Source organism: Dama dama, chromosome 20, assembly GCF_033118175.1.
Source record: "Dama dama isolate Ldn47 chromosome 20, ASM3311817v1, whole genome shotgun sequence".
Classification (NCBI taxonomy): domain Eukaryota; kingdom Metazoa; phylum Chordata; class Mammalia; order Artiodactyla; family Cervidae; genus Dama; species Dama dama.
Genome location: NC_083700.1, coordinates 31,499,402 through 31,514,275, shown reverse-complemented (window position 1 = coordinate 31,514,275; position 14,874 = coordinate 31,499,402). Strand labels below are relative to the sequence as shown.

The 14,874-nt window shown below is 36.4% G+C and overlaps 1 protein-coding gene across 14 annotated transcripts in view; it reads right to left on the bottom strand.

Moving 5' to 3' along the window:
* Positions 1-14,874, bottom strand: part of ST7L (suppression of tumorigenicity 7 like) — a 92,209-nt gene that overhangs the window by 58,828 nt on the left and 18,507 nt on the right. For all 14 annotated transcript variants that reach the window (XM_061121139.1, XM_061121145.1, XM_061121140.1 and 11 more), the window contains one exon: positions 9,473-9,551. In XM_061121139.1, the coding sequence (XP_060977122.1) occupies positions 9,473-9,551 (79 nt within the window). The remainder of the gene's footprint in view (positions 1-9,472; positions 9,552-14,874) is intronic.

The following is a 14,874-nucleotide window of genomic DNA, read 5'->3' as shown; positions in this document are numbered from 1 at the left end:
GCTGCAACAAAGACCTTGCATGCCACAACTAAGAGGCAGTCAAATAAATTTTTTTTTTAAAAAAAAGAGAACACACATTGGATTTTTTAAACAGAATCAATTGACCATAGATGTATGAGTTTATTTCTGAGCTCTCAGTTTGATTCCATTAATCTAGAAGACTATCCTTATGATTTAGTTATTGTAACTTCATAGTAAGTTTTGAAATCATGAAATGAGTCCTCCAACTTTGTTCTTTTTCAAGATTGTTTCATGTTTCATCTACTTGAAGTCTCTTGTAATTCCATATTTTTAAGATCATATTTTAAGATATTTTGTCCATTTCTGCAAAACCAGCAATTGAAATTTTGATAGAGATTGCAATGAATTCGTATATCAACTTGACAAATACTAGCATCTTAACAATAATAAGTTTTCCAACCCATAAACATGAGATGTCTTTTCATTTATTTAGGTCTTCTTTAACCTCTTTTGATAATACTTTGTAGTTCTCAGTGTACAAGTCTTGCACTTCCTTGGTTAAATTTATTCTTAAATGCTTTAATATTTTTGATGCTACTAATGTTTTCTTAATTCCTCTTCAGATTGTTCATTGCTATTGTATAAAAATACAACTGATTTTATGTTGATTTTGTTTCCTGCAACTTTTTTGAAGTCTTTTAGCAGCTCCAATAGTTCTATGGTGGATTTTTTTTAATAGAAAGTTTTATTGGAGAAAAATAGAATCACCACGTACACAGGGAAAAGAGCACAAAAATTCAACTGATACAGAACTGAAAGTCACAACTACCCAATGTTGTTTGCGATTACTTTTCAATTTCTTAAATGGCTTCCCTCAATTTTTTAAATAGCCTTGCCAATTTTTTTCAGCTGAAATAGCATCAAGTTTTCAAAAAATTAAGAGCCTCAGCGAAGGGACCAGCTTTTAAGATGACAAAGGTGACACCAAGAGTCACCTAATAGTACCAAGAGACAAGAGTCTCCTGATAGTACCAATTCTACCAAAAAATTCCTGAAGCACGTAACTATTGAGTCTGGTAGAACAGTAGCTCAGAGACCATCAGGGATTAGTTAGAACACTGACTCAGATGGTCCAGTATGCAGAGAGGGCAAACAAAAAAGCTGCATTTCCCTGTCAGATGAGATCACCTAAGAAAACCAAGGAGGTGCTAAGAAAATACAGGCAATGGCTGCTCAAAATAATTAAGAAGGCATTCTAAATACCACATATTATTAGACAACAGTGTGTAAAGTGATGCAATTAGAAAACAGGCAACTTAAAAAAAAATATGGTCACAGGTCTTTGAGAACTCAAGAAAACAATCAAGAGCAAGCACAAGAGCTGAAAGTCTCAGCTGAGGGTTGAAAGTGAAAGTGAAGTCGCTCAGTCATATCTGACTCTTTGCGACCCAGTGGACTGTAGCCCACCAGGCGCCTCCATCCATAGGATTCTCCAGGCAAGAATACTGAAGTGGGTTGCCATTTCCTTCTCCTATGGTGAATTTTTTAAAATTTTCTACATATAAGATCATGTCATTTTTGAACAGAAATACAAAAGCCATTTTCCCCCTTATTACCTATGTGCATTGGTTAGCACTTCCAGTACAATGTTAAATCAAAGTGGCAAGAGCAGACATGCATATGGGTCAAGTCATGTCCAACTCTTTGCAACCCCATGGACTGTAGCCTGCTAAGCTCCTCTGTCCATAGAATTCTCCAGGCAAGAATACTGGAGAGGGTTGCCATTTCCTACTCCAGGGAATGTTCCCAACCCAGGGATCATCTCCTATGTCTTCTGCATTGGAAGGTAGATTCTTTACCACTGAGACACCTGGAAGACTGGCAAGAGCAGGCATTCTTGCCTTATTCTTGATTTTAGAGGGCAAGCTTTCAGCCTTTCAGTCTTAAGTATGTAGTTAGCTATAGGTTTTTCAGAGATGTCCTTAACAGTCTTAGGAAGTTTCCTCACATGCCTGGTCTTTAAAATAAAATGGTGTTGGATTTTGTCAAATACTTTTTTAGCATCAACAGAGATAGACTGCATGGTTCTTGTTTATCAATGTGGTGTCTTACATTGAATGACTTTCACATATTAAACCACCCTTGCCTCCCTGATATAATCCCACTTGGTCACATAATTCTTTTGTATAATTCTTTTAATTTGCTGCTGGTGTGCTAGTATTTTGTTGAAATTTTCTGCATCTCTATTCATAGTGAATGTAGTCTGTAGTTTTTGTTTCTAACGATGTCTTTCTTTGCTTTTGGTGTAAGAATAGTACTGGCCTCACAGAGTAAGTTAGGAAGACTTACTTCCTCTTCTATTTCTTTGAAGAGATTAAGGATAGGTGTTAATTCCTCTTTAAAAGTTTGGCAGAAATCACTGGTAAAGTGATCTAGTCCTAGGATTTCTTTGGAAGTTTTAACTGAAATCTCTTCCTTGGTTACAGGTATATCCAGATTTTCTATTTCTTTTGGAGTCAGTTTTGGTAGTTTGTGCATTTCATTTGTCCATTCCATTCAAGTTATCCAATTTGGCACACAACTGTTCATAGCATTCTCTCACAATATTTTTAATTTCTTTAAGGTTAGTAGTAATGTCCCCAGTTTCATTCTTGATTTTAAGTAAGCTGAGTCTTCCCTCTTTTAACTGGTCATCTAGCTTAAAGTTTGTCCGGTCTGTTGATGTCTTTAAAAAAAAAAAAATTTCATTTTATTGATTTTATTGTTTTTTATTCTCTGTTTTGTTTATATCTAATATTTATTACACTTGATCTTAGCCAAAAGGCCAAGAAGACTGGACATGGAACGATAGACTGGTTCCAAATAGGAAAAGGAGTACATCAAGGCTGTATATTGTCACCCTGCTTATTTAACTTATATGCAGAGTACATCATGCAAAATGCCAGGCTGGATAAAGCACAAGGTGGAATCAAGATTGCCAGGAGAAATATCAATAACCTCAGATAACGCAGATGACACTATCCTTATGGTAGAAAGCAAAGACCTAAACAACCTCGTGATGAAAGTGTAAGAGGAGGGTGAAAAAGTTGGCTTAAAAATTCAACATTCAAAAAACTAAGATCATGACATCTGGTCCCATCACTTCATGGCAAATAGATGGGGAAACAATGGAAAGACTTTATTTTCTTGGGCTCCAAAATCACTGCAGATGGTGACTGCAGCCATGAAATTAAAAGACACTTGCTCCTTGGAAGGAAAGTTATGACCAACCTAGATAGCATATTAAATAGCAGAGACATTACTTTACCAGCAAAGGTCCATCTAGTCAAAGTTATAGCTATTCCAGTAGTCACGTATGGATGTGAGAGTTGGACTATAAAGAAGGTTAAGAACTGAAGAATTGATGCCTTTGAACTGTGGTGTTGGAGAAGACTCTTGAGAGTCCCCTGGACTGCAAGATCCAACCAGTCAATCTTAAAGGAAATCAATCCTGAATATTCACTGGAAGAACTGATGCTGAAGCTGAAACTCCAATACTTTGGCCACCTAATGTGAAGAACTGACTCCTTGGAAAAGACCTTGATGCTGGGAAAGACTGAAGGCAGGAGGAGAAGGGGAAAACAGAGGATGAGATGGTTGGATGGCATCAGCGACTTGATGGACATGAGTTTGAGTAAGCTTCAGGAGTTTGTGATGGACAGGGAAGCCTGGTGTGCTGCAGTCCATGGGGTCGCAAAGAGTCGGACACAACTGAGTGACTGAACTGAAGTGAATCTTTATTACTCACTCCCTTCTGCCTCGAGTTTAGTTGGCTCTTCATTTTCTAACTCCTTAAGATATAAAGCTAAGTCCTTGATTTTAGATCTTTTTTCTTTATTAATGTAGGTATTTACAGCTGTAAATTTTTCTCTGAGCATGTACTGCTTTTGTTGTATTTCACGATTTTTGATACATTATGTTTTCATTTTCACTCATTCCAAAGCTTTTCTTTTTTTTCCCCCATTTATTTTTATTAGTTGGAGGCTAATTACTTTACAATATTGTAGTGGTTTTTGCCATACATTGACATGAATCAGCCATGGATTTACATGTATTTCCCATCCTGATCCCCTCTCCCGCCTCCCTCCCCACTCCATCCCTCTGGGTCTTCCTAGTGCACCAGCCCCGAGCACTTGTCTCATGCATCCAACCTGGGCTGGTGACCTGTTTCGCCCTTGATAATATACATGTTTTGATGCTGTTCTCTCGAAACATCCCACCCTCGCCTTCTCCCACAGAGTCCAAAAGTCTGTTCTGTACATCTGTGTCTCTTTTTCTGTTTTGCACATAGGGTTATTGTTACCATCTTTCTAAATTCCATATATATATGTGTTAGTATACTGTATTAGTCTTTATCTTTCTGACTTACTTCACTCTGTATAATGGGCTCCAGTTTCATCCATCTCATTAGAACTGATTCAAATGAATTCTTTTTAATGGCTGAGTAATATTCCATGGTATATATGTACCACAGCTTCCTTATCCATTCGTCTGCTGATGGGCATCTAGGTTGCTTCCATGTCCTGGCTATTATAAACAGTGCTGCAATGAACATTGGGGTGCATGTGTCTCTTTCAGATCTGGTTTCCTCGGTGTGTATGCCCAGAAGTGGGATTGCTGGGTCATATGGCAGTTCTATTTCCAGGTTTTTAAGAAATCTCCACACTGTTCTCCATAGCGGCTGTACTAGTTTGCATTCCCACCAACAGTGTAAGAGGGTTCCCTTTCTCCACACCCTCTCCAGCATTTATTGCTTGTAGACTTTTGGATAGCAGCCATCCTGACTGGTGTGTAATGGTATCTCATTGTGGTTTTGATTTGCATTTCTTTGATAATGAGTGATGTTGAGCATCGTTTCATGTGTTTGTTAGCCATCTGTATGTCTTCTTTGGAGAAATGTCTGTTTAGTTCTTTGGCCCATTTTTTGATTGGGTCATTTATTTTTCTGGAATTGAGTTGCAGGAGTTGCTTGTATATTTTTGAGATTAATCCTTTGTCTGTTGCTTCGTTTGCTATTATTTTCTCCCATTCTGAAGGCTGTCTTTTCACCTTGCTTATAGTTTCCTTTGTTGTACAAAAGCTTTTAAGTTTCATTAGGTCCCATTTGTTTATTTTTGCTTTTATTTCCAATATTCTGGGAGGTGGGTCATAGAGGATCCTGCTGTGATTTATGTCGGAGAGTGTTTTGCCTATGTTCTCCTCTAAGAGTTTTATAGTTTCTGGTCTTACATTTAGATCTTTAATTCATTTTGAGTTTATTTTTGTGTATGGTGTTAGAGAGTGTTCCAGTTTCATTCTTTTACAAGTGGTTGACCAGTTTTCCCAGCACCACTTGTTAAAGAGGTTGTCTTTTTTCCATTGTATATCCTTGCCTCCTTTGTCGAAGATAAGGTGTCCATAGGTTCGTGGATTTATCTCTGGGCTTGCTATGCTGTTCCATTGATCTATATTTCTGTCTTTGTGCCACTACCATACTGTCTTGATGACTGTGGCTTTGTAGTAGAGCCTGAAGTCAGGCAGGTCGATTCCTCCAGTTCCATTCTTCTTTCTCAAGATCCAAAGCATTTTCCTAATTTATCTTGTGATTTCTCCTTTGACATCATTTGTCTATAGAATTCGTTGTTTAATTTCCACACATTCCAATATGGTGAAATTTCTGAATTTCCTTCTGTTACTGACTTATAGTTTCATTTCACTGTAGTGAGGTTAGACAGTTTATATGATTTCAATCATTTTAAGTTTATTGAGAATTATTTATGCCTTAACTATGATGTATCCTGGAGAATGTTCCATGTACACTTTGGGTATATGGAAATGTTGTTGGGTAGATATCTGTTAGATACAGTTGGTTTACAGTGTTGTTCATTCAAGTCTTCTATTTCTTTGTGTATCTTTTGTCTAGTTATTCTATCCATTATTGAAAATGAGGTGTTGATGTCTTCAACTATTACTGTTGAACTCTTTATTTCTCCCTCAATTCTGTCAGTTTTTGGTTCATACACTTTGGGGCTCTCTTATTAGATGTACACAAGTTTATAATTGTTGTATCTTCTTGATAAATTGAACTTTTGTCATTATATAATGTCAAACTTTGTCTTGTAAAAATTTTTGTCTTAAAGTCTATTTTGTCTGGTATTAGTTTAACCACTCCATCTCTCTTTGGTTACTATTTGCATGGAATATTTTCTTCCACACTTTCACTTTGTACTTGTGTCTTTGAATCTAAAGAACCTCTTGTAGATAGCATATAGTTGGACTACTTTTTTCCCTATCCATTCTGCTAATCAATGCCTCTGAATTGAAGAGCTTAATCTATTTACCTTTAAGTAATTTGTGATAAGGAAGAAATTGTTTTCTCCATTTTCCTATTTGTTTTCTATATATCCTGCCTTTTTTGTTGTTATTGTTCTCTTTCCCTGCATTATTGCCTTCGTGTTAGATATTTTCTAGTATACCATTTTGATTCCCTTATTTCTTTTTATCATATTTTTTATTTTAGTGGTTCACAGTTAACAATTATACTTAACAACTTACAAAACCCAAGAATGAATTAATAATAATGTAGTTTCAATAGTACACAAAACTTTGCTCCTATATAGCTCCTCCCCCCTTATGTTGTTATGGTCACAAATGGCAACTACATAAACTGTACGTCCATCAACATAGATTTACAAAGACTGTTTTACACAGCTGTCTTTTAAATCATATAGATAAAAAGAACTTTGAACCAAAAAAAATTAATATTGACTTTATTTGCCTATGTAGTTACACTTCTGGTGTTCTTCACTGCTTTGTATGGACTCAAGACTATCTAGTATCATTTTATTTCAGCCTGAAGGCCTCCTTGTAGCATCTCCTGTAGGAGAAGCTCAGGTCTACTAGCACTGAACTCTGTTTTTGTTTATCTGGGAATGTCTTCTCCTGTTTGGTTTTTTTTTTTTTTTAAGGATAGGGTTGCTGGACACAGAATCCTGAGCTAACAGGTTTTTTCTTCCTGAACTTTAACCATATTATCCCATTGCCTTATATGGTTTCTGATGAGAAATCAGCTGTTAATCTTTTTTAGGATTACTTATACGTGATGAGTTGCTTCTCTCTTGCTTCTTTCAGGTATCTGCCCTTATCTCTGGCTTTTGAAAGCTTGATTATAATGTATCTCATGTGGATATCTTTGAGTATATCTTCTGTGGGGTGCATTGAGCTTCTTCGATATGTAGATCCATACATTTCATCAAATTTTGGATCTTTTCAGCCAGTATTTCTTCAAATAGTCTTTTTTTCCTCTTTCTATCGTTCTGGGATTCCATTATGCATAAGTAAGTATGTTTAACAGTGTCCCACAGGTTTCTAAGACTCTGTTCTCTTTGCTTCATTCTTTTATTTTTGACCAAACTCAAGTTTGCTGATTCCTTCTTTTGCCTGTTTAGATCTGCTGCTGAACCCCAATAAGAAATTTTAAATTTCAGTTAAACTTTTCAGCTCTAGAATTTCTATTTAGCTTTTATTATTTCTAACTCTTTACTGATATTCTCTAATCCGAGACAGATTCTCATGGTTTCCTTTAGTTCTTTGTATATGGCTTCCTTTACCTCTTTGAGCACATTTTAAATAGTTGATTTAAAGTTTTTGTCTAGAAAGTCCAAAGTCTGGGCTTCCTCAAGGACAGTTTCTATTCATTTCCTTCTTGTCTCTGTGAAAGGCATATTTTGCTGCTTTGTATGTCTTATAATTTTTTTGTTGAAACTGGAAATTTAAAATATTATAATCTAGCAACTCTAGAAATCAGATTTCCTCTCCTCCCCAGGGATTGTTGTTGCTGTTTATAGTCATTTGTTTAATAACTTCTCAACTGATTTTGTAGTTTATATTCTCTATCATGAGTGACTAGTGAAGTCTCTGCTCTTTTAGCATAATGGTTAGTTAGTGACTTGATAGAGATTGCCCTAAACCCCTGAAATAAAAAACAAAACAAAAAACCAGTCTTTGTAGATGGGTTCTGTGTGTGTATGGGGGCATACCTTCAACATTCAGTCAGGCAGTTTACAACTCTGCCTTAGCTTTCACTTTCTGTTTGTGCAGAACCTGAAAGTTAGACAGATGTGAAAACTTAAGGCCTTAAGTCTTTTCTGAGCAAGTGCCCACACTTGGGCATGTGTATAGCTGCTAAGATTCCTAGGAATATGTGGAAGCTTTTAAAAACCTCTATTTCCCAGTTTCTCAATCCTCAGCCTTTCCTCCCAAGCTTTCTAGTTTGTCTATTGCTTGTCTGTTGTTACCCCTTGCTCCTGGCAGCAGGGCCTAGTACATTTGCCTTTAAATATTTTCAACAAATGCCAGCCCACGCACCCCACTAACTGCACCCCCTCCCTCAGGATAGCTGTGTCAGTGCTGGGAGAGTTTCAGATTAACCAAAGTAAAAAAATCAAGCCCTTAGAGCTGGTCCTTCATGGGTTCATCAGACCAGTCAGACCATCAAACCACAGTTCTCTGAGAATATGATCCAGTCTGCATCCTTTGATAGACGGAATTATACCCAGAAGCGTGATAGTTGTCTTCAACGCTACCACTGAGCTAGCGGGTGGAGGATGGGGTTAGTGTAAGTTAAAACACAAAAAATAAATAAATAAATAAATAAAGCTCTCTTAAAGAAATTCAGTTATTTCTTAAAATTGATTAAGCATTCTCCAGGTTGCAATAAACTTTTGATTAGTTTTCCGAGTCTCAATAAACTTGATTCACTGCTTGAGTTCCCTACACTGCCATTTTTGTTCTACCTTGGGTAAGTCTTCTTAATAAGGATTAATATATCTGTGGTAGGGGAAAAAGGAGGAGTATGGGGACAATGCTAAATTCATATTATTCAGGAGGCATTCCTTGATTAATCCCAACTAGGCCCATTTTTTACTCTTGGCATTTATTTAATATTAGATCAATATTTATTGACCTGTATTATTTAAATATTAAGTTCACTTATACTTTTTAAAATATAAAGTTGATAAAAGGAACTTTAAAAAAATATATGCTGCTAACATTAAAAATAATAAGGTTAGAGCCATGTTTTTCTTATTTTGAATTCCCTTCCCAATCCTCCAATCCTACTAGCAACTATAGGTCTCAGGACTGAATGAATGCTTTTAGTGAATGACATAAATGAAAAACAAAATTAAAATGGGTGGCATAGTGTTTTAGTACTCTAACTATCAAGTATTATCATCAATTAGATCAGTACTCTCCCTTTTGAAAAATATTTCCACATAATTTCTATTCAAAAGCATAGAAGATAAGTTTACAATTTCAGAAGCAAAAAACAAATGTCAATGAACACTACAAATTTTGTCCCTAGTATGCAAAAAGAGAAAGGTGACTATTAATGACTCCAAATGTCTTAGGGACAGAAAAAAGAAAACAAAATCATTTGCCTGGGTTTCCTTCAAAACAAACTTATTTTCCATATATTATAGTTCACACTTACTCGTTGTTTAATTCTAAAGCTTGATAGGCTGCTTTGATTCGAGCTGGAGGATTCCTTTCTCTCCATGCCTTCTGCATAACTGTAGGAAAAACATTTCAAAAAGTAGATGAGATGGCAAACATAAATTATCTTATGCAAAACATACAAAGAATGATTTAGAAGAATAAACAAAGATTTAAATAACATGTTCTTAAACATAAACAACAAACTGGGGTGATGGCTCACATTAACCTTATGAAAAGTTTACACTAAATTTGGAAGCTTCACATACAATAGAAATTAAAATATTATTTCTCTGATTTATATGAATAATAACATAGTTGATAATCAAGTTAACTATATCATTATTATACATGAACAGTTATATATCTAAATATATATTAAAATTGACATCAGATTATAATTAATGAAATATTCTTGTTCTTTTATCCTCTTGGAAAGGTTCTATGGAACTGTTAAAAATACACGAAAACCTTAGAAATCAAAGTTTTTATCTAATCAGAGATTCAGTCCACAAAGAATGCTTGAATTTGTATTTTATAGTAAAGGGGGGGAAGGAATTAATTTAGGATATAGTACATTTATGAAAAATATGAGTCTCTACTAAGAGTGAAGAAAAGCCTGAATTAGGATCTCTCTGAAATAACAATATTAGTTTTGTTATCATTTACTATACCAAATTGAAAATTTCACATTAAGCAGTTTCTTTAAAATTAAATAAATAAACAAAGAAGATCCATGAAACTATCTGGCCTATTTCAAGTTTGATAACAAAAATAGAGAATCTATGACTGTTGCTTTTGGAAGGAAACCTACAACTGTCCAGAAAGAATAATGTGGAAAACGTTTGAGTTTTCCTTTGGAAACAAAATATTAGTCTTGGCTTAGAAAAGGAGACAATATATTCTACTTGTGTAACAAAAATACATCTCTCATATCAAACATGTCACTAGCTAGCTGACAGCTAATGCTTCCTAAACTTGACAAATTGATGCAAGTCAGCACCCATATGATAATAACCAGGTAAAGAATAGCATTTTGCTTAAACATTAAAATATTACCTAAAAATCAAATATAATACTTAACTTGCCCATTTTTGATGATGAGGCTCTCTTCCATAAGTTAATGATATTTTCAGCTCCAATTCTGACACTGAATTTTAGTAACAATTTAAATGGTTACCTGGTACTCTAGCATATTAAGTATACATAGTAATTTATTTAACCAGTTCTCTTTTGATGGATAATTAATTTTTTGCTAATATAAAAATACTATGATAACCATCTTTTAACATCTATCTTTGTATATCTGGCCAAATATTTCATTTTTAGAAGTGGAATGGTTAAAAATGTATGCATCTTTTAAAAGATTCTGGATATATATTCCCAAATTCCTCTCAATGAGATTGTATTAATTTACATATTTTCAGGCAGTGCAGGAGAGTGAATATTTCCCCACTTCCTTAACAACACTGAGTAGTGTCAATCTTTGCTAATTTAATACATGAAAACTATCTCACTTTCATTTGTATTTCTTCTATTTCTAGTAAAGTCCTCTAATCTACCATTAAGCATTTTTTGTTATTCATATGTTTTCAAATGTTCTGTCCAGCCTTATTATCCTCATAACCAATGCACTTCTAAGCTAAAGAGGAAACGGGAAATAAAGTAGAGGAAGGAAAATATTTACTTCCCTCTAAAACAAGGTTTAGAAATCATTTAGTATTCAACGGTTGATTGAGTATTTAACTGCTGACTTATTATAGTCTTCAAAAGTTCTCTGTAAGAATTCATGATTTGCTTAAGAAATAACACAAGCAGTTAACAATTCAATCAAATTTATCTATTTTTCAAGTTAAATGCTATTCTAATACACTAACAAGCAGAAGGAACCAACTACCATTCAATCTAAGACCAGAGGTCAGAAATATAAATGCCTTGAGACCTTGCAGAACTAAAAGCACATGCACTGTCTAAAAGAGAGAATCACAGTTCAGGTCTAACTGATTACTGCCAAGTGGAAATGTGGGTCCATATTTTCCAACTTAAATTGTAAATCTGGAGTTTAATGTTAAATAATCTTTTGATTATGTCTGTTCACTATCCTAAATAAACAAATCAATAGAGTAAGAACAAAAATCTACTAATTTAGTAATTACTAATGACAACAGTTAAGAGAAATTTGTCGTATCACACATATAGACACATTTTTCTTTTTTTAATATAAAACTATAGACATAAATCTTACATTTATATGAGTATCTGTAAAGATCAATGTGGCACCAATAGTCCATTTCTGGATTATCATTCATGGATAAAGTCCAGTTCAGTCTGAAACTGGGATTTTGCATACCTCTAGAAGTACTACATAAAACTTTGTAATGACCAAAATGGGACACATAATTTTAAGAGAATCAACCTCTAAAGCTTCAACTTTATATGACTCTTTCCTGTGTCTGATCTAATTGAAGAATGTTTCTCTGATTAGTCTATCTGTTACACTGGTTTCTCTTTCCTACCCAACACAGGCTCCTTGCCTCACCCTGCTCCCTTAAAGATATATTACCTATTCCTACTTCATAAAAGAAAAGCTTACTTTTCACCCATCTTGAATCTTTCCAAGGTGCATTGCCCTAGAGTGTAAAAATGTCCAGGTGCCTCAGGAATAAGTTAAAGTCTGGGTTTCGGAGCAACCATTTTTAATCAAGAAACCTACAGTAGAGATTTGTGCCATTCTCTTATTTAACAGGGAAGCTCAGTACTAGAAATACAAGGGGCTACCCTCATGGTGGCAACCCACTCCAGTACTCTTGCCTAGAAAATCTCATGGACGGGAGGAGCCTGGTGTCCATGGGGTCGCAAAGAGTCGGACACGACTGAGCGACTTCACTTTCACTTTCTTTGACCCTCATGGCTCAGCTGGTAAAGAACCCACCTGCCAATGCAGAAATACAGTAGTCTGGCTGCTCGAAGTTCTGAATTCAAGTATATTGTAGAGTGGGGAGGGAATAATAATTTTTGCCAGTTCCATTTATCAGCACCCTTTCTCCCCTTACTATCAAGCATGCACTGTTCCTAAGGGAAGGTTCTCGCATAGTAAGGCAAAGAAAGCATTGCTGCTGCTGCTGCTAAGTCGCTTCAGTCGTGTTCGACTCTGTGCAACCCCATAGACGGCAGCCCACCAGGCTCCCCTGTCCCTGGGATTCTCCAGGCAAGAACACTGGAGTGGGTTGCCATTTCCTTCTCCAGTGCATGAAAGTGAAAAGTGAAAGTGAAGTCGCTCAGTCGTGTCCGACTCTTAGCGACCCCATGGACTGCAGACTACCAGGCTCCTCCGTCCATGGGATTTTCCAGGCAAGAGTACTGGAGTGGGTTGCCATTTCCTTCTCACACTGTGAGTGAAAGTGAAATCGCTCAGTCGTGTCCGACTCTTTGCGACCCCATGGACTGTAGCCTACCAGGCTTCTCCATCCATGGGATTTTCCAGGCAAGGGTACTGGAGTGGGTTGCCATTTCCTTCTCCAAAAGAAAGCATTAGTAAGGGATAATAAAGGCAGTGGAATCTTGTTTTGCCCAAGTGATAAGCTCAAGGCAAGGCTCTAAGACTTAGCTATCTTTTCATCTTAGAATCTGAATTCAGAAGAGAGATGGCTGTCATAGGGATGAATATTAACATGCTATTTGAATTTAAAAAATGAAGTAAAAAAAAAAAAATGAAGTCAGACTTCTCTGTCAGAAAGTATGTCTGATTTGGTTAACAGGAGTAACAATGAGAACTCACCCAGCCAAATAGGTTATATGGAGGACCTTTTTCAGAGCTGGAAGAGCCAAATATGTAGCTCTAAGGATTTGACAAAAATATAAAGTATAAGATTCCATTTAGAACTATATGGTCAAAAGAAACTTACATTTTTAACAAAAAATTACACAAAACTGTTCAGGACTGGGGGAAACAGAGACTCTTGGAGGGCACAAACAAAATCTTGTACACACCAGAACCCAGGGGAAAGGAGCAGTGACCTCACAAAACTGAGGCAGACCTGCCTGTCAGAGTTTGAGAGTCTCCTGCAGAGGCATAGGTCAGAAGCGGTCTACTGAGGGGATGGGGCACAGGCAGCAGCAGCCCTGGGAGGGGTGTGTTGGCATAAGTCCTTTTTGAAGGTTGCCAGTAGCCCTACTTTTGAAGAAAGTAGGGAAAACCACTAGACCATTCAGGTATGACCTAAATCAAATCCCTTATTATTATATAATGGAAGTGACCAATAGATTTAAGGGACTAGATCTGATAGAAAGAGTGCCTGATGAACTACGGACGGAGGTTCATGACATTGTACAGAAGACAGAGATCAAGACCATCTCCAAGAAAAAGAAATGCAAAAAAGCAAAATGGCTGTCTGAGGAGGTCTTACAAACAACTGTGAAAAGAATAGACGCGAAAAGCAAAGCAGAAATAGAAAGATATGCCCACTTGAATGCAGAGTTCCAAAGAACAGCAAGGAGAGATAAGAAAGCCTTCCTCAGTGATCAATGCAAAGAAATAGAGGAAAACAATAGAATGCGAAAGACTAGAGATCTCTTCAAGAAAATTAGAGATACCTAGGGAACTTTTCATGTGAAAATGGGCACAAAAAGGACAGAAATGGTATGGACCTAACAGAAGCAAGAGATATTAAGAAGGGGTGGCAAGAATACAGAGAACTATACAAAAAAGATCTTCACGACCCAGATAATCACGATGGTGTGATCACTCACCTAGAGCCAGATATCCTGCCATGCGAAGTTAAGTGGGCATTAGGAAGCATCACTACGAACAAAACTAGTGGAGGTGAGGGAATTCCAGTTGAGCTCTTTCAAATCCTAAAAGATGATGCTGTGAAAGTGCTGCACTCAATATGCCAGCAAATTTGGAAAACTCAGCAGTGGCCACGGGACTGGAAAAGGTCAGTTTTCATTCCAATCCCAAAGAAAGGCAATGCCAAAGAATGCTCAAACTACCACACAATTGCACTCATCTCACACACCAGTAACATAATGCTCAAAATTCTCCAAGACATGCTTCAGCGATATGTGAATCGTGAACTTCCAGTTGTTCAAGCTGGTTTTAGAAAAGGCAGAGAAACCAGAGATCAAATTGCCAACATCTGCTGGATCATCGAAAAAACAAGAGAGTTCCAGAAAAACATCTATTTCTGCTTTACTGACAATGCCAAACCCTTTGACTGTGTGGATCACAATAAACTGTGGAAAATTCTGAAAGAGATGGGAATACCAGACCACCTGACCTGCCTCTTGAGAAATCCGTACCCAAGTCAGGAAGCAACAGTTAGAACGAGACATGGAACAACAGACTGGATCCAAATAGGAAAGGGAGTATGTCAAAACTGTATACTGTCACCCTGCTTA